This window comes from Tupaia chinensis, unplaced genomic scaffold, assembly GCF_000334495.1.
Source record: "Tupaia chinensis unplaced genomic scaffold, TupChi_1.0 Scaffold000311_2, whole genome shotgun sequence".
Taxonomy (NCBI): domain Eukaryota; kingdom Metazoa; phylum Chordata; class Mammalia; order Scandentia; family Tupaiidae; genus Tupaia; species Tupaia belangeri.
This window is the reverse complement of record NW_006159803.1, coordinates 7,978,624-7,995,842: the sequence shown is the minus strand read 5'-3', so window position 1 is coordinate 7,995,842 and position 17,219 is coordinate 7,978,624. Positions and strand designations below refer to the sequence as shown.

At 52.7% G+C, this 17,219-nt stretch overlaps 1 protein-coding gene across 4 annotated transcripts in view; it reads right to left on the bottom strand.

Annotated features, from left to right (window-relative positions):
- Window positions 1–17,219, bottom strand: part of TTC12 (tetratricopeptide repeat domain 12) — a 57,535-nt gene that overhangs the window by 14,052 nt on the left and 26,264 nt on the right. For all 4 annotated transcript variants that reach the window (XM_006151025.1, XM_006151029.3, XM_006151026.3 and 1 more), the window contains exons 11-18: window positions 16,348–16,542; window positions 15,261–15,330; window positions 13,591–13,679; window positions 9,513–9,681; window positions 3,046–3,135; window positions 1,741–1,801; window positions 919–1,056; window positions 341–439 (exon numbers count right to left, since the gene is read on the bottom strand). In XM_006151025.1, coding sequence (XP_006151087.1) covers window positions 341–439; window positions 919–1,056; window positions 1,741–1,801; window positions 3,046–3,135; window positions 9,513–9,681; window positions 13,591–13,679; window positions 15,261–15,330; window positions 16,348–16,542 — 911 coding nt within the window. The remainder of the gene's footprint in view (window positions 1–340; window positions 440–918; window positions 1,057–1,740; window positions 1,802–3,045; window positions 3,136–9,512; window positions 9,682–13,590; window positions 13,680–15,260; window positions 15,331–16,347; window positions 16,543–17,219) is intronic.

The following is a 17,219-nucleotide window of genomic DNA, read 5'->3' as shown; positions in this document are numbered from 1 at the left end:
TGAACCGCAGTTAGCCACGTGGGAATCCAGTGCCTTAACCGCCACACCGCTTGCTAGTCTCAAGAGGGACCACATTTTATTTGACTTGGTAAATGCAATACCTAGTTAAATACCGGCTCAGCACACCCCGGATACTCAGTGTTTGGAATGAAGGCGTGACTGAGAGACTCATCTGCCCCTCTGCTGGGCGAAGCGACAGCACAGGCCTCCAGCTTCCCCATTCCCACCTCCGGTGTTGGGTCCACATGCTCCTGGTCTCCCAGGGAACACGAGAATTGTTCTACGCCACACAGTGCGTCCCGGCTGCACCAGGGCTCCAGCAGGGAGACGAGTGCTGTACCTCAGAGACCAAGGGGGTCTGGAGACACAAGTTCATCATGAGTCCCAGCAGGGTGTACATGACGTCTCTGGACAGGTCCATGTCCTCTTCACACCTGGCCTTGGGAGACAAGATGATCAGTGGCCTTTCCGCCTGGCAGGTTTCCATGGTCATCTGTTCCCTCTGACAGGGTCCCAGCATTATCCACCCCCGCCTGGTCAGTGCCAGGCCCTGAGTGGTGCTATGGGTCAGAGACCAGCTCCCTGGGCTCTGTTAGTCAGCAGCATTGGATGGGGCCTCTGGCACTTCCTCCATGCAACTCTGGCTCAGCCTGATCTCAGATTTAGACTGAAGAGTGTGCTGCAGGAGTGGGCAATCGAGCCAGCCCCACAGGAAACCCTGGAATCTCTCCAAGGTGGACGAGACTGGAGCTGGAGGCCTCTCTACAGTGAGCAGCCTGTACATTCACAGTTATGGAAGGGATAACCCCCTGGCTCCGGCACCTCAGAAGCACAATTTTGGAACAGTCAAGTAATTAAGAAGCCGACAGCCCCAAAGAAGAGAAAAGACCAACTCTGAATAATAGAGAAGCTAAATACCATGAGGCCCAGGCAGGCCTCCTCAAACTCTTCACAGGCTGCCATGTGCTTCCGAGCAGCGGGCTCCGCGCTGAGGTCTCCCATGATGGCAATACACTGGCAGAGAGCTGAGGGGCTGGTGACCTTGGGGTCTCTCTTCTGGAAGTGAACCAGGAGAAAGCGAGTTCTCAGACAGCAGGTGAGGAATCCTGCAATAATCTCTAGGAGTGTCCTCCACTCACCAGCCAGCCTGATGCACACAGACACCAGTGGGGTCACGATGGCAACAGGATGATGGCATGCCAGACCCCAAAGGGCTCATCCCAGCTTCTCTGCCGACCAGATTACAGGACCTGGGCAGGTCTTTCCCTTCTCAGCACCCAACACTCACAGCGGTGACATACTAGGGTGTGGTCATGCCCTTTAAGGACCCCTGAAATGTCTGTGGCTCACCAGGGCAGCATGCACTCCAAGGAGAACCTCTGTGTCCCCAGCCCCTTACTGTTCCCGGCTATGCTTGTCCCTGATGGCACTGATGCCCCTCCAAGGGAAGGACTGCATGCTGTACTGACGGCAGGACTTCATGTCAGCAGGGACGATGGAGACTCTCCTGCCTCTGCCTGAGACGCAGTCCACACCTGGCTCTTTCTCCCTGGGCCCAGCTCCATCTATCTGTCCCTCCCCCGGGCCCAGCTGTGGTTGTCTGCGGTTGTTTTGATAACTTTGAGTTGTATAAATTCCAGCTTGAGAGACAATGGGCGTTTGGAGGCACAAACTGTTTCAACAGCTCGGCTCATGCTCCCGAGAGCGTCTGTCAGGGGATGACCAGGAGGGTGTGCTCACCAGGACACCTGTGAGTGCGGGAAGGGCAGCTGGGAGGTTGGCCTGGAACCACGCTCGGAATCTGTTTAGAAAACATCAGCCGTGTTTATCTCTACACAAAACACTGCCTACACTGTAGCATAAATACGGTGTCTCGGGTAAGGAGGAAGGCGGTGACAAACTCTGGGCCCCTGGGATTTACAGGGTGCATGGACAATTCATTCTGAGCAAAAGAACAGAAAAAGGTCACTGGGTACGTAATGTGCTTTTAATTTTGCTAAGTCTGGAGAACTGCCCCGATGTTAAACAGCAGATCCGGTGGCGGCTCCGAGTCTCAGCGCTGGGTGGGGGCCTGCAGACGGGAGGCACAGTGCGAGCACGTCTCTGTCACAGCCATGAGCAGGCCCAGATTCACACACAGTGCGACCCGTGCTAGGGCAAGCATTCCACCCTCCCCGCCTGCTGGCCGGCCGGTCTGCAAGCACAAGCGGCTCACTCTCATTACACGACCATTTCTAAGGAAGATGTACAAGTGTGTGAGGAAATAAAACAAAAAAAAAGATGTGCTTTTAAAAATGCAAAACACATTGGAGCCAGCAGGTGGCATGGTAGTTAAGGAGCTAGATCCCCCCCCCCCCATGGTCACCTGCAGTTCAAATCCTGGACCTGGTGGCTTGAAACTCACTCCAGGCATGTGTGTGTGTGTGTGCCCAAAATCTTGAGAGCAGAACGGAGGAGAAGGGATTGCAGCATGGCCATTCCCCCGAAGGGTGATTTCTTGCTTTCTATCTGCCTATAGTGAGCACACATGCCCTAGAGCAAAAATCTCTCAAAAAAACAAAAACAACAAATGAAAAGAACACTGAGGTACACCGGGGAGGACCTTCAGTAAAACAAAGAGCCACAAACACAGAACACGGGGCTGAGGGAGGTACTGACTCATCACGTCACCAGCAGCGCGCAAGGAGCCGCGTTTGCTGTCACCCCGGTGGCTCGCTCGCGCCCGTTCGGTGAGCACAGATCTGCTGCGGACTCTGTATCAGGCACTGATGGAGGGAGCTTCCAGGGCACACAGCAGGCCTGCTCACTGTGCAGGGCACTGCTTTAGGTCTGTTGCTGCGCTAGGGCACCCTCCACCCCAGGGAGCAGGAGGGAGCGGCCGACTCTGCGCCCTGGAAGGCCCGGCCTCTCGACTCGCTGAGTCCTGATGCTCGGTCAGAGGCTCGGCTCGGCCTGTCTGGATTGTGCACCCTTTTGAAGATCAGACAGCTCAGCAAAGGTTACAGAAGACATGCCAGTTTAGTTTCCAGAAATAAAAGCAATTACCTTTCTTCCAGAGCCAGGCCTGTGAGCAGTCCCATGGCAGTGCTGGCCTTATCTGGGAAGTCGAGAAACGACACCAGGGCTTCTAGCAATCTGCAAAAACCATGACAACCTCAGAGAGGGCTCTCCTGTAACAGCAAGGCCCCAACAAGGTGACCACGCAGGGGGCTGGAGGAAGCTGGCCTCTGGTTGAAGGGAGCCAACGGGTGATCTCAGCAGACCCTCTAAGAACCCCAGCTCCCTGGCCACCCCAGAGACAGACACCGTCCCACTGGATGGCCTCATCACTTCACGTGGCTCCCCAGGGGGTTGAACGGTTTCAGGAAAATTTATCGATGACCGGCCACCAGCCTGGAAGGAGTCTCCGGTGCCTCTGCCATGTGACTCTGGCTCTAAGTTCATTAACTTAGATGACATCTAAGTGGCATGCTTGCTAATCTGCTGACGACTAACGTGGGAGGCCCCCCTAATAAGGTGGGTGATGGAATAAAAATTAATGAGGTTTTGACAGGCTGCTGAATATATCAGATGAAATTTAATAGGGTTACATTCAAAGTCCTCCACCTAGAGCTGAGAATTCTGTTTAAGTCACAGAACTGGAAGCCCTGGTTTATAACTGGTTTGTATAAAGAAGACTTGAGGGTGTTTAGCTGGTCACAAATACAGAATGCGCAAATAGTCTGGGGTAGCCGCCAAAAAAAGCTGATGCCATTTTACGTGGTCCTCACAGACTCACTGGCACCCAGGGAAGGAGGAGCCATGAGTTCACCCACAGATTCCTCCCAGGTGGCGACGGTGTTCAGTACCGGGCCCCGAGCTGCAGCGATGCACGTGTAAGCAAGTAAGGACGGTAAGCTGAGCGTGGTGACAGCGTGTCGGAAACAAGGAAGTGTCAGGAGGGCGGCAGGGTCTACTGTAGGGGGTGGGAGGGCGTAGAGACGAAGGTTTCAATAGCAGGGACATCTCCGCTGTCCCGAGTGTAGTGCTGGCTGCGTGCTCATTTAGTCACTTAGTCAAAGACACGAACGAGCACTATGTACTGAGCAAGGCAGTAGGTCCTGGCCCGCGAAGATGACCCAAGGCCAGGTTGTGGCTCCAGCATGCTTGCAGACCGTGGTGGGCACACGAGGACAGGGGCAGGGCGTGTCAGGCAGAGCTTGCAGCAGTCACGGCCTGAAGGCACCTCACAGGGCGTGGCTGGGGACCCACGCGGCTGCCGATGGTGCTGAGGGTCTGAGGGGAGGCCAGGGGCAGCCACAGAGAGCTGGACAGAGCCCAGGTCTTGGTGGCCTCCAGGACCTGCTGGTATGCCGTACTTCACTCTGAGGGCCTATGTTCTCTGAAGGGCAGTGGGTAGATGACTTGATTGGAGGTGGGGAGGCAGGGAGGCATGGCTTATGGAATTCTGGGCCCCTCTGTCTCTGAGTAGAGGAGGCTCCGGAGGCTGGACTGAACAAAGTCCCCACATGATTCCTAGACTGTTTCTCCGTAACTGACGAACTAGTCTTCCAGGCAACAGAGTCACTTCATTGTTTCAGGTAGGAAAATAACAGGACGGGTATGCATTTTAGAAAAATCCCTGATGGTATGGGGTGGGGGCTGGACTGAGGCAGGGGGCATGGAAGTGACCAGGAGACAAGTGTGACTGAGCTCAGGCCCTGAACCTTAACTGCAGGGAGACCTAGCTTACGAGTGGTCCATATAAAAACAATCCAAGGGCTTCGGGCAGAGCAAGCGGCACCCCAGAAGTGGAAGAAGCACTCACAAAGACCTCAAAGGAACCATTAGAGACAGCGGAGGAGAGTCGGAAGGTGTTGAATCCGGGAGACACCAAGGAGGAAGTACTGACATTCTACCTTACGGCTGCGGGATGATCACATTCGGGGTTCTGCTTAGGGATCTGGGTGGGTGGATGGCCTCTAAGAAGAGAGAAGATTCAGGCAGAGGGGGAAAGCACATTGGGATTTTCTGAATCTGATATGGACGAGCACCGAGATGGAGAAGTCCAGTAGCAGAAGGAAGTGTTCGTCTAGCACCCGAGAGACAGGAACTTAACCTCTCTTACCCTTATTTTTCATTAGAGATTCTTGCTATAGGGCATGTGTGCTCGCTCAAGAGGCAGAACTCGCCCTTAGGGGATGGCCATGCTTCAATCCCTTCTCTTCCCTTTTCCTCTTAGGATCTTGGGCATGCATGCAAAACATCTGGCATGAGTTTTAAGCTGCCGGGTCTAGGACTCAAACTGCGGTTGACTACATGGGAGTCCAGTGATGCAACCATTATGCCATCTGCTGGCCCCTAGACTCTTAATTATAGGAGTGGATGAGAAGAGGGCTAAGGGTAGGATCCTGGGGTCCCTGATTGGGAGACTGGCAGCATGGGGGCAGTTGCAGAGAAATCCGGGAAAGAAAAGCCAGAAGGCAGGAGGAGAGCCAGGAGGAATGACGTCCCAACAGCCGTGCTTGGGTTTCAATTGGGCCAAATGAGACAGGGCAGGCAAGTGAGGCCAAAGAGCCACTGGACTGGGCACCTGGGAGCAGGGGCACATCTGCGGTACTGGACCTAGTCAGCAGCTTGCTCGAGCAGGGTCTGGAAACCAAGTCACCCAAGAGGTGGCGGAGGCCATTGGGATGCTCGCGGAGGACAGGTGTCTTCCGATACCTAAAGCGCAGAATGTGGGGTGGGAGGTGTCTGTGCACCCTGCAGGCCTTCAACAGCCAGGTGTGGGGCGTGGGGCGTGGGGCATGAGGGGAGGGAGGAGGCAGATTGGCCCCGGGCTGGGATGGGACAGGTAGTTTGTGTTCAGTGTCAGGAGGGACTTTACATCAATTAGGACTGTCCCAGGAGGAATGGGCTGCCTGGGAGGCGAGGGACAGGCCCTTTCGCCAGGGGGAGAGACCCTCAGTCTTTGAGCTATTTTTGTGCCCATCACACATCACGTGGAGGCAACCTTCCCTGGACGGATCAGGCACAGGCTGTCTGGGACAGCGCAGAGGGCCTGTCTGCGAGGTGGGATAGGACTGGATTGCTTCTCCAAGCTTCGGCAGATCCCTAACTTCCTCAGGAGTGTGCTCCGGGGTTCCTGCCGTCAGAAACGATCTGTTTTATATTGACTTCTGATTCCTCCTTCAGCAGTTTAAACCTGCTTTTACTTTTCTTTTTGGTCTTGACAATGAGTGGTAATGACCCTAAATGTTACGGAAGATGAGATGACCGTGTAAGATCATCTTGGCTTTGGCCGTGGAGATCTAAGCAGCCAGGCGTCCTCTCCATGTGACAAAACGCACACCCTAGCTGCACTCAGTACATAGAGGCCCACGTGTCCTGTCCCACTTCCCCCCGTCTCTTCTTTTTGGGTGACAGATTTTTCCGCCATGCCGAAACGCGGCTAGCTGTCTCTGGGGGCAGACCGCAGGTCAGAAAATGGTCTTATGTAACTAATAAACTGTATAACCTGAACGGAGAAAATGATTATAAAAATATTAAAGAACATTGGGGCCAGCAGGTGGCGTGGTGGTTACAGTGCTAGATTCCCACACGGCTGGCTGAAGCTTGAGCTCAGACCCAATGGCTTGAAAATCACATAAAGCACATTTGCATGTGTGTCTAAAATCCCAAGAGGAGAACGGAGGAGGAGAGACTGTGGCAAGGCCATCCTCGGGGGTTGGGGGGTGAAGTCTCACTTCCCCTCTCTCTGCAGCAAGTGCACACACCCTACAGCAAAAACTTATAAAGCGCATTTGCATGTGTGTCTAAAATCCCAAGAGGAGAACGGAGGAGGAGAGACTGTGGCAAGGCCATCCTCGGGGGTTGGGGGGTGAAGTCTCACTTCCCCTCTCTCTGCAGCAAGTGCACACACCCTACAGCAAAAACTTAATAAATAAACAAACAAATAAATAAATAAATTAGAGTGTAGGCCACGTGCCAGGAAAGACACGAGTCCCCCGGTCAGAGGGCAGAGCTGTTTGCCGGCCGACAGGGACACTCCCCGCTCTTTTCCTCTGCCTGTCTCTGCTCCAGCAGCTGGGGCCGCTCCCCCGCCGGGATCGGCAGGTGCCCCAACCCTGTCCAGAGAGAAATAAGCAGTAGCTTTTCTTCATAAAAGAGGCAGATGGCCGGCGCTAACCTGTCTTGAAGAGGGCTGTGAGACTTGGAGTTGCAGCAAGTGGGACCGCACGGCCAGGAGGAAAAGAGGTCAAGAGAAGACAGAGACCCTGGCTTCCCCTTCTTTAAGATAGGGCACTACCAGCTGCCATCTTTAGCCTTCGCTATTATGATTTTTAATGTGAGACCAGTAAGCCAGGCCCTGTTTTGCTGAAGCTCCTTTCGATCAAGTGCACTGTTTAATGTAGCAGGAAACATTTTAACCCGCAGACGCAGCCCTCTCCTTAGTGTCATCCCAAGTGTGTGATTCGGAAGAGACGACGGGGCCCAGCAAGGCAAACGAGCTTCCTGTGCTTAAGTGGAAGACACGCGGAGGACCAGAGCTCAGGGCTGCTCGGGTCTGAAGACCCAGCGCCCCCACTACGTGCGGCTGGCCCAGGTTGGTTCTGTGGCACATGCCCTCCCTCCGCTTCCCAGACGGGGACAGCGCTTTGGGAGGAACGTGACACGTGTGGCTGTGAGCGAGGCGGCTGCTTCCCACGGCCTCGTCTCATTGCAGAGAATCTATTACAACTCCTTCCGACTTCACTGGAGACAGGCATTAACAAGGCCGGGGGCCTCGGGTAATAAGCCGCGGTTTCTCTGACTGCTAAAGAGAGGAGGCAGGGCGCACAGGTAATTGCCAACGCCACTCTCCGAGACACTGGACCAATTCAAATTGAAACGCGAGCAATTCAAAGATCGCTTGGGGGAAAACTGCTTATGATAACTACAGCTACATTTACTCACAGAGACAAACAGCAAATGAAGAACATGTGAGGGAGGCACTGAGGAGATGAATGAGAGTCATTTAGGGTGTGAAATGTGTTTTCGGAGGATTTCTCTCCACTGGCAGTCCATCTGCCTGTGTGGGCTGAGTGGCAGGCGGCTGCCAGGGCCTCTCCTGGGAGCCACCAGTGCTGTGACTGCGTGGAGCCAGGGACAGTCAGTGCTGAGCCTCAGTAGTCACTGGACCTGCTCACCATGTGGACAGGGGTGCAGGGGGGCTCGGCTGGGTCCAACAACCACCCGACAGGGCTGCACATCCAGCCCCATTTCTTTCTTTCTTTCTTTCTTTCTTTCTTTCTTTCTTTCTTTCTTTCTTTCTTTCTTTCTTTCTTTTTTCTTAGAGAGAGACTTTTGCTCTAGGGTGTGTGCACTCACCAGAGAGAGACAGAGAGACAGGAAATGAGAATTCTCCCCCAGGGGAGATGGCCACACCACAATTCCTTCTCCTGCATTCTCCTCTTGGGATCTTGGGCATGCTCGCACACACGCCTGGCATGAATCTCCAGGACTCGAACCACAGGGGACTACGTGGGGGGCTAGCAATGTAACCATTACGCCATCTGCTGGTTCCTCGAGCCCCATTTCCTACTGCGGGCAGAGAGCAGGAGCTGGGTGCCGAGGAGCAGCTACCTGGGAGACTGCGGGGTGACAGTCCCTCCGGGACGCATTGCGGTCTCCTCTGTCCCCTCTGCGAAATGAGCAATGACACCAACCTTGCCCATCTCCCAGGGCAAGAGGAGATAAAACAGGCTAATAGTAAAAAAATAAATAAAAAAGGGGAGGCTGACTTGTGCTTTAGATGGTGTGAAGTGTACCCAAAGCAGCCCTCCGCAACGCCACTGTGCTTCCACCGGGCTGCTCTACATGAAGTGGCGGCCGCGCTGCTTTCTGATCTAACACCGGCACTGTCTACACTCGAACGCATAATCTGAAGAAAAACTAAAAGGTTAATAAAATTAAAATACGCGAACTTATAAACAATAAAATAAATAAGCAAAATAATCGGCTTAAAAATAAACTGAAAAGCGCTGGGCAGAACGAATGGCTTTCTGTAATTTTTAGAGTATCTGTTTAGTAGACAGACTCGTTCTACCCCACAGCCTTCAGCTTCAGAAGGATTTTAGAGGTTGTACTTAGCTGAACTCTACCTTCTTTCAGAAAGAGGTTAAGAGCACACAAAATAAGACAGCGTGGTCTCAGGCAGGAGTGAGAGAAGGAGAGGAACCGGGTAGAGGCAGGACTGAGGCGAACGGGGCCGAAGCCGTGACCTAGGTCGAAGTGGGGTCCCAGATCTCGCTCTGATAGTGCTCACCGTATGGTGAGATGGACACAAGCCGGTTGCCCAGAAGTGACACTGTCCATGGTGCTAAGTTCAGGGACGGGCCTGCCCTGGAGGTCCTCAGGCCTAACGTCCTTGCCAAAGGCCCCTTCTGCTATCGTTCCCTTACAACGTAGGGTGGCAGCTTCCGCCACAGAGAAGCGAGGGCCAGGTGAGGGTCTGAGGGGCTGCGAGGAAGACCCCGCCAGCAGGGCCTCACCGGGTCAGGTCGAGGTGGCTGAAGATCAGGCTCCGCCCGTTCTCAGTCTGGGTGAGCTGCAGGAGCAGGGCCAGGCTCTGCTGCCGGACGGCCGGGACCTCGGAGGCCAGGAGGGAGGGCAGCAGCCTGCCCCTGTCAGGGTCCATCACAAGCAGACGCTGGTTTTCCTCTGCAAAACAGAGAGGTGGCCTGCCCTGCATGCTAGCAATGACAATTGTTCTGTCTCCAGTCATCCTGACGGCAATTCCAACTTTTCTACACTCGATCGAGGGGCAGGATACTGAAGTCTAAGAGCACGGAGCTTGGGGCCAGACTGCTGGGTCTGCATGGCCAGGCAAGCCAGTGAGCCAGGCCATTAACTCCCGGGCCGAGCAGCTTCCTGGCAGCAGGAGGACGAGAACACTGACCTATCTGAGTCGTCGTGGGAATTCAATGAGTTAATCCACGATCGTGCAGACGGGCTGGCGTTCATAGATTACCTACACCACATGACTGGCAGAAGGTACTGCGATGAGTGAGATCTGGAAACGGAGCAAAGGCGAGGGGACTGGCCCAGTCGTGGAGTACCTCAGACCACCACTCTTCACGTGGTGGCAGAGCAACCACTGCGTTCTCGCGAGGAAAGCCGAATACTGCCATGAAGGTAATAAAGCATGCCCGCCTTCCTGGACCAACAGCCATTTCCAGGGTGGTGGCGCCGGTTTACCTCCCTGTCACCTGCTTCATTTTCTTTTCCTTTCTTTCTTTCTTTCTTTTTTTTTTTGGAGAGGTTTTTGCTATAAGGCGTGTGTGCTCGCCAGACAGACAGAGAGAGACAGAGAGACAGAAAGCAAGAAATCACCCCCCAGGGGGGATGGCCACACTGCAATCCCTTCTCCTCCATTCTCCTCTCGGGATCTTGGGCACGCACGCACACGCACCCGGCGTGAGTTTAAGCCACTGGGTCCGGGACTTGAACTGCAGTCGACTAGGTGGGAGTCCAGCGACATAGCCATCATGCTAACTGCTGGCCCCACTTGCTTCATTTTCTGAGTAGCCACGTGGATCTGTCTGGGAGCAGACGAGGACGGGGAGCTGGAGCACGAAGCTCACCCACACCTCAGTGCAGGGCACCCCAGACCTCAGAGGGCGAGGACCGACTGCATGAGCCTCTGGACCCTGGGCTCGCTCCCCTGCTGCGCTGACGGCCCTTCCACACAGCACCCAGCGGTCAAGGAGTCACTCCCGTGCTCTCCCAGCCGAGGAGAGCCGGGGATGGGAGAGCAGGTGGAGAGGAGCCCACATTCCAAGCCGTGCCTTTCACGACATTACCTCCCGGCCCTACCGTTCACCGAGGTCACGCGGTCCTCGCGCATTAGGGTCCTACTGGCCTTGCAATAAGAAGGAGTTGCGCTGGTTTTGGTTTATATATATTTTTTCTTACACTGCAAATGCAGCTTATTCTAAATAACTCAAACGTAGATGTAGTATAAAGTTGAAAATGAAAGTTCCCTTCTCTTGTGCCCCCTCCAGGCAAGCCCATTCTCCAAAGAAGTTATTATTCACCCCTCAGAGGGGTGACAATGTTACAACAACGATATCAGACACCCTGCCCTGTAGCCGGCTCCTCTCCCCGACTCGACAATGTATCACTGACACATTTTCATGCCCTTACCTTGAGCATTCCCTGGCCCTTTTCTAAAAAGTGCTTCGCGTGTGCTGAGCTGGGTGTGCTGAGATTTCGTTGATCTGGGTTACGGCACCTACATCAGGGACCGTGTCCCACATGATTTTCCCAAAGTTAAAAAAAATGTAGCTTTGAGGCTCACAGAAACCAAAGTAAAAGGGTCAGATTCTCACTGCCCTGTCCTTGGTGACACGCCTTCAGCATCGCCGAGTTCCGCCTTCCTCGGTCCTTAGAGAAGGTCTGCAGAAACCCTGCCGAGCTGCTGTGGGGTCACTTGCGAGGAGCAAGGCTCCATGGCCGTGATCTGGCACCACTCCTTCAGGAAACAGGCTCCCTGCGGGGCTAGTTTTCCAGGGCTTACGTTCTGGACTCCTCCACTCTATGGAACTAAGGAAAAGACTGCCCCACCTCAGACCCAGCCATGGATCGCTCCCAGGCTGTGCTCCCAAGCTCTATCCCTGACCCCCCACGGCAGCCCTGTGGGAAGGCCCGGCTGTCACCGTCCCGGTTTCAGTGTTTTGTGCCCAACGTCAAACTTTGCCTTTGAAACATGCTTGTTAAAAATGAGAGAAATGCTTAAAATTTTAATTTACATTGTAGTGATTAAGAAAGATGGCAGTTGGCCAGCAGGTGGCATAAGGCTATGTCATTGGACTCCCATGTAGTCGACAGCGGTTCAAGTCCCAGACCCAGTGGCTTAAACTCACACTGGGTGCATGTGCATGTGTGTCCAGGATCCCAAGAGAATGGAGGAGAAGGGATTGCGGCATGGCCATCCCTTCTGGGGGGTGATTTCTCGCTTTCTGTCTCTCTGTCTCTCTTCCTGGTGAGCGCATGTGCCCTATAGCAAAAACCTCTCAAAAAAAAATTAAAAAAAAAAGAAAGATGGTACAAAAGCATAATGAACTCCAGAAGATGCGAATACAAAACAAAAATGTAAGGTGAGCTCAAAACTACAGCAGACCGCTCTGCCTGTCACTGTCTCAATATTAACATTGGTAGGCATCTGGGGACACTGGCAGGGACCACGGCAGAGCTCAGTGCTGACATGAGTGCTGTGGTCAGAAAAAAAAAAAAATAGATTTTTTTTTAAAGAGGTTTTTGCTATAGGGCGCGGGCGCCCAGCCATGGATCGCTCCCAGGCTGTGCTCCCAAGCTCTATCCCTGACCCCCCACGGCAGCCCTGTGGGAAGGCCCGGCTGTCACCGTCCCGGTTTCAGTGTTTTGTGCCCAACGTCAAACTTTGCCTTTGAAACATGCTTGTTAAAAATGAGAGAAATGCTTAAAATTTTAATTTACATTGTAGTGATTAAGAAAGATGGCAGTTGGCCAGCAGGTGGCATAAGGCTATGTCATTGGACTCCCATGTAGTCGACAGCGGTTCAAGTCCCAGACCCAGTGGCTTAAACTCACACTGGGTGCATGTGCATGTGTGTCCAGGATCCCAAGAGAATGGAGGAGAAGGGATTGCGGCATGGCCATCCCTTCTGGGGGGTGATTTCTCGCTTTCTGTCTCTCTGTCTCTCTTCCTGGTGAGCGCATGTGCCCTATAGCAAAAACCTCTCAAAAAAAAATTAAAAAAAAAAGAAAGATGGTACAAAAGCATAATGAACTCCAGAAGATGCGAATACAAAACAAAAATGTAAGGTGAGCTCAAAACTACAGCAGACCGCTCTGCCTGTCACTGTCTCAATATTAACATTGGTAGGCATCTGGGGACACTGGCAGGGACCACGGCAGAGCTCAGTGCTGACATGAGTGCTGTGGTCAGAAAAAAAAAAAAATAGATTTTTTTTTAAAGAGGTTTTTGCTATAGGGCGCGTGCGCTCACCAGACAGACAGAAAGAGACATAGAGACAGAAAGCGAGAAATCACCCCCCAGAGGGGATGGTCACGCCGCAATCCCTTCTCCATTCTCCTCTCGGGATCTTGGGCACGCACGCACACGCGCCCGGCGTGAGTTTTAAGCCACAGGGTCCGGGACGAGAACCGCGGTCGACTATGTAGGAGTCCAGTGACATAGCCATTACGCTAACTGCTGGTTCCCAAGAATAGTGTTTTTAAGCAGACAGAAAGGAAAACCTGCTCTCCCCCTCACCAGCACCTGAGCAGAAGTCACAAGTCTGAAAGGACAGGAGGGGACACAGAGGAGACCACCTGTCATGCTGGCAGTGGCCTCACCCACTGTCCCTCAGTGTTCCCAGGCTGGTGAGGAAAGCGGTGCCAGGAAGCTGGCTGGGGACCAAGGCGCAACCCAGACCTGGCTCTAGGTCACATGCTTTCTCAGAGAGGAAGGCATGGGGTGGTCGAGACGCCGGCTCTCCGGGGCTCTCCGCGAGCAATCATGCCCTCCAGTGCACTTCCACAGTAGTGGCGCATTAGCGGTGATTAAGGGTGATTATTTAGGCTTACCGTTGTCCCTGCACACTGCCTGCCAGAGCTTGAGAACGGACACGCAAACCGTCTCTTCAACCGCATCTGTCCCTGCTGTGGAAAAGCACCTAGAAGAGACAAGGCAGTAACAGATCTAGGAATCCATCTCAATGTCCTTTTCATTTAGTTCTATTTCACCTCCAGACTCACCACCAGCCAGTGTTAGAAAGTAATTTTATAATCTGTAAATTTTATAGAGCCCCAGGTCACCAGGATGAATAGACTGCCAACCCCCGGACTGAGTTTCGCAGGTCTAGGACGGAGGCTGGGCAGTCCGGGCTGTACAGAAGGTGGGCTGTGAGCCAGGGCCATGGGAGACAGCTGCACTGGGACCAGTGAACTGTAGCTGGGCGCATGGCCACATGTGGGGGACGCCAACCACACCAGAGTCCTCAGCCTCAGGCGTCACATCTGAACAAATGGAGTTGAGCAACTGCCTGCCACCCCGTGGACCTTCCTTCACAGGAAATCCTAGATGGGATCAGCCAGAAGCCAATCTCACTTCCTAATAAGATTGGCAAACTCCAAGGAGGAGGAAAAAAGTAGCCATCTTGCATAAACTGGTGGGAAACCACCAAGAACGGCTATTTCTCTGACTCGGAAGCGTTTGGAGGTACGGAGAAGTCCTCCTGTGGCTTTCTCCTAATTGGTACCTGTGCATGTCACTCACATGACCTGAGGTCACAGCACAAGGGGGTTCCTGGGGTACTTGTGCTCCTGGAGGGGCGGCCATTACTGACTGAAGGATGGAGACACACGGTCACATCGCTGCCTATGGGGTGAGCATATGATTTCACAAGAAGTGGTGTTCTTCCTTACTATGATTCTGTAACAGCAAAAACTAAATCGTTTCTTTAACCCTGTTTTTTTGCTTCACTTTATTCCTCTTTCCTATACTTTAAGGGTTAACTGGTGGCTGTAGCTTTTGTAACCAATGTAATTTGTAACTATTGTAACAAATAAGGTCATAAATGAGCCTGTTTGCTTAGAAGAGGAAACTTAAGTTACTTGTTATAGACAATGATCACAAAAATTGCAACCTGGCAGGGGTTCCCGCTGTGAGTCTTCAGAGAGGGGAATGTTTACTCAAGGACACAATGTAACAGGTTAAATGGGAAAGGCTATAATAATGTTACAGTTTGCACAGTAGTTACTCAGGTGTTTAGAGTGTCTTATTAAGCAGTATAACTCTAAAAATATGCTGTAGCTTCCCTTAACCTATTAGGTTTTTGTTTTCCTATGCAAAAGTACATCATGACTTTCCCAACAACCAAATGTCAATGTATGTCACACGTCTGAGTCAACAGACTTAATGTCACCATAAGAACAGAGAGTCACAAACGTCCTGTGAAAGGAAAGGGTGCACAGAACAATTCTGGAAAACTCATGAGGGTAAGAATAGCACCAAACTGGCTAAATGTACACTACAGATAACAATGTGTAAGCAAGAAATGTAACAGTTATGACGTGCTGGAGATTTCTGTTCCAGGAGCTGGTTGTGGGCTTGTCAGTTCTGGGCCGCAGCTGCTCCTGTGTCCAACACAGCTAAGTCACCTCCCCTGCCTCTGCCTCGCCTCTCAGATATTCACAGCAACGGCTGCCGGATTTTAGGCAGCCACAATTCGGGGCCGTCTTACTAACATCCCTACCTTCTTATGACCTTGTTGTCGCTGATGATACTGAATCCATTGTGGGTTCTGAACAAAGTTCGTTCTGCGCCTGGAACAAGGTCACAGACAGCCATGTGAGACTCCGGAACTGTCTCCCCCGGCTGCGGCGCAGACATCGATAACGTGAGATCTGGTACGGAATGCTGAGGCCAAGGTCCGAGTTTGGCAGGAACAGATATCTACGCATCGTGAAAGATGCAGCTGTCGCCAGCTCACAGTACCTCAGCCAGAGGGACTGCTCAGGATGGGGAGCAGAGCAAAACTCATCATTTCACCATCTTTAGAGCAACTCCCGGAGCTGCATCTCCTCCGGGAAGCCCCCATATACCTGCCTGCTCTTAGATACTCGTTTCAAAGCTGTGTCTGGGCTCCAGAAAGGAAGCCGGAATCTCCGAGAAACTGCCGAAAGGTGTCTCTGAGCACCCCCATTGTGTACTATGGGGAGTCAGAGGCTCCATCTACTTCTGCCGGGGCAGCAGAAACTACGGAAGCCCTGGTCTCCATGTTTATGAGAACTGCTGAAGGAGACAGCATGGCTCTCGTCAGAAAGAGGAGGCTGAGCTTTGCTCTGAAACCACTTCCCATCCTGAGTAGCCCTTAAGAGTTACTGGGGGGAAGCTCACGGTTTAGCCTAAAGTTCTGTCTTCCACTCCCCTGCAGCGGGGTAGGGTGTGCAGGGCGTGTGGGGTGCATGTGGAGCACGTGTGGGGGATGTGCTGGACGCGTGTAGGGGCTGAGGGCGTGTACATGCTTACCGGTGTAACGTGTGTGAGTGTGCTGCGTGTGTGATCTAAGTGTGTATGAAGGTGGCGCCACGTGTGTGTGGTGGACATAGTGTAAGACTACATGGAGAGCGTGCATGCGTGTGTTGTGTGTATGCTGAGTGTGTGCATGCTCTGGCGAGGACAGAGCAGAGGTGGGGCTATATTATTGTGCACTTTAGAGAAGCTCTTCCATCAGTATTTGTGGGCAGACAGGAGGGATTCTTTGCCTCCTAAAAGCAGCCTCTAAACCCTGTCCCTTCACACTGACAGTTTTCAGGAGCTCACACAAAACGCTGGCTTACAGTCTTGCATCATTTCAGTAAGGATCTCGATTCCGCCGGCGTAGAACAAGGGGATCTGGTTAGGCTTGGAAAGGGTCTCCAGGAGATTCTTGGTTGTCACGGCCGTGTTCTTTCCTGAATCTAGCAGCGCCCGGGCTTCCTTCTCTTGAAGGTCTGCCCTCTCCCGAAGATCTACTTGATTCAGGTATTCTTGCAAAATAAATAAATAAATACAGGGAACCCACAGTTAGCGTAATGGCTATGTCGCTGGACTCCCACGTAGTCGACCGCGGTTCGTGTCCTGGACCTGGTGGCTTAAAACTCACGCTGGGTGTGTGTGCGTGCGTGCCCAAGATCCCAAGAGGAGAATGGAGGAGAAGGGATTGCAGCGTGGCCATCCCCTGTGGGGGGTGATTTCTCGCTTTCTGTCTCTATGTCTCTGTCTGGTGAGCGCACGCGCCCTATAGCAAAAATCTCTCCAAAAAAAAATACATACATGCATACATATATACATACACACAAACAAACAAAGCAAACTGTAGTAATCAACAATCTCATGCAAAAACTTTTTTGCTTTGTTTTTATTTTTGAGGGCAAGAGTTGGAGAATCAGAAAGCAGTAAGAGAGTTGACAGCCTTCTTCAGCAAGGACAATGCTAGGAGGAGTGTGCAGTCCGTACTCGAAGTCTTAAACTACCCTGGAGTCCAGGGCAGTAGGAGGTTTGCAGAAGACGGTGTAGAAGAGGAGGACAGAAGGGAGAGGACCGAGCAGCCCTGTTGACACAGAGTGCTGGACTGTGCAGGAAAGGCCAGGCCAAGGGCAGGGGAGGTGTGGGCGTTGCTTGAAGACAGGAGCAGAGAGAAATGAAGTGTAAACAGAGGCTATCAGCAGGA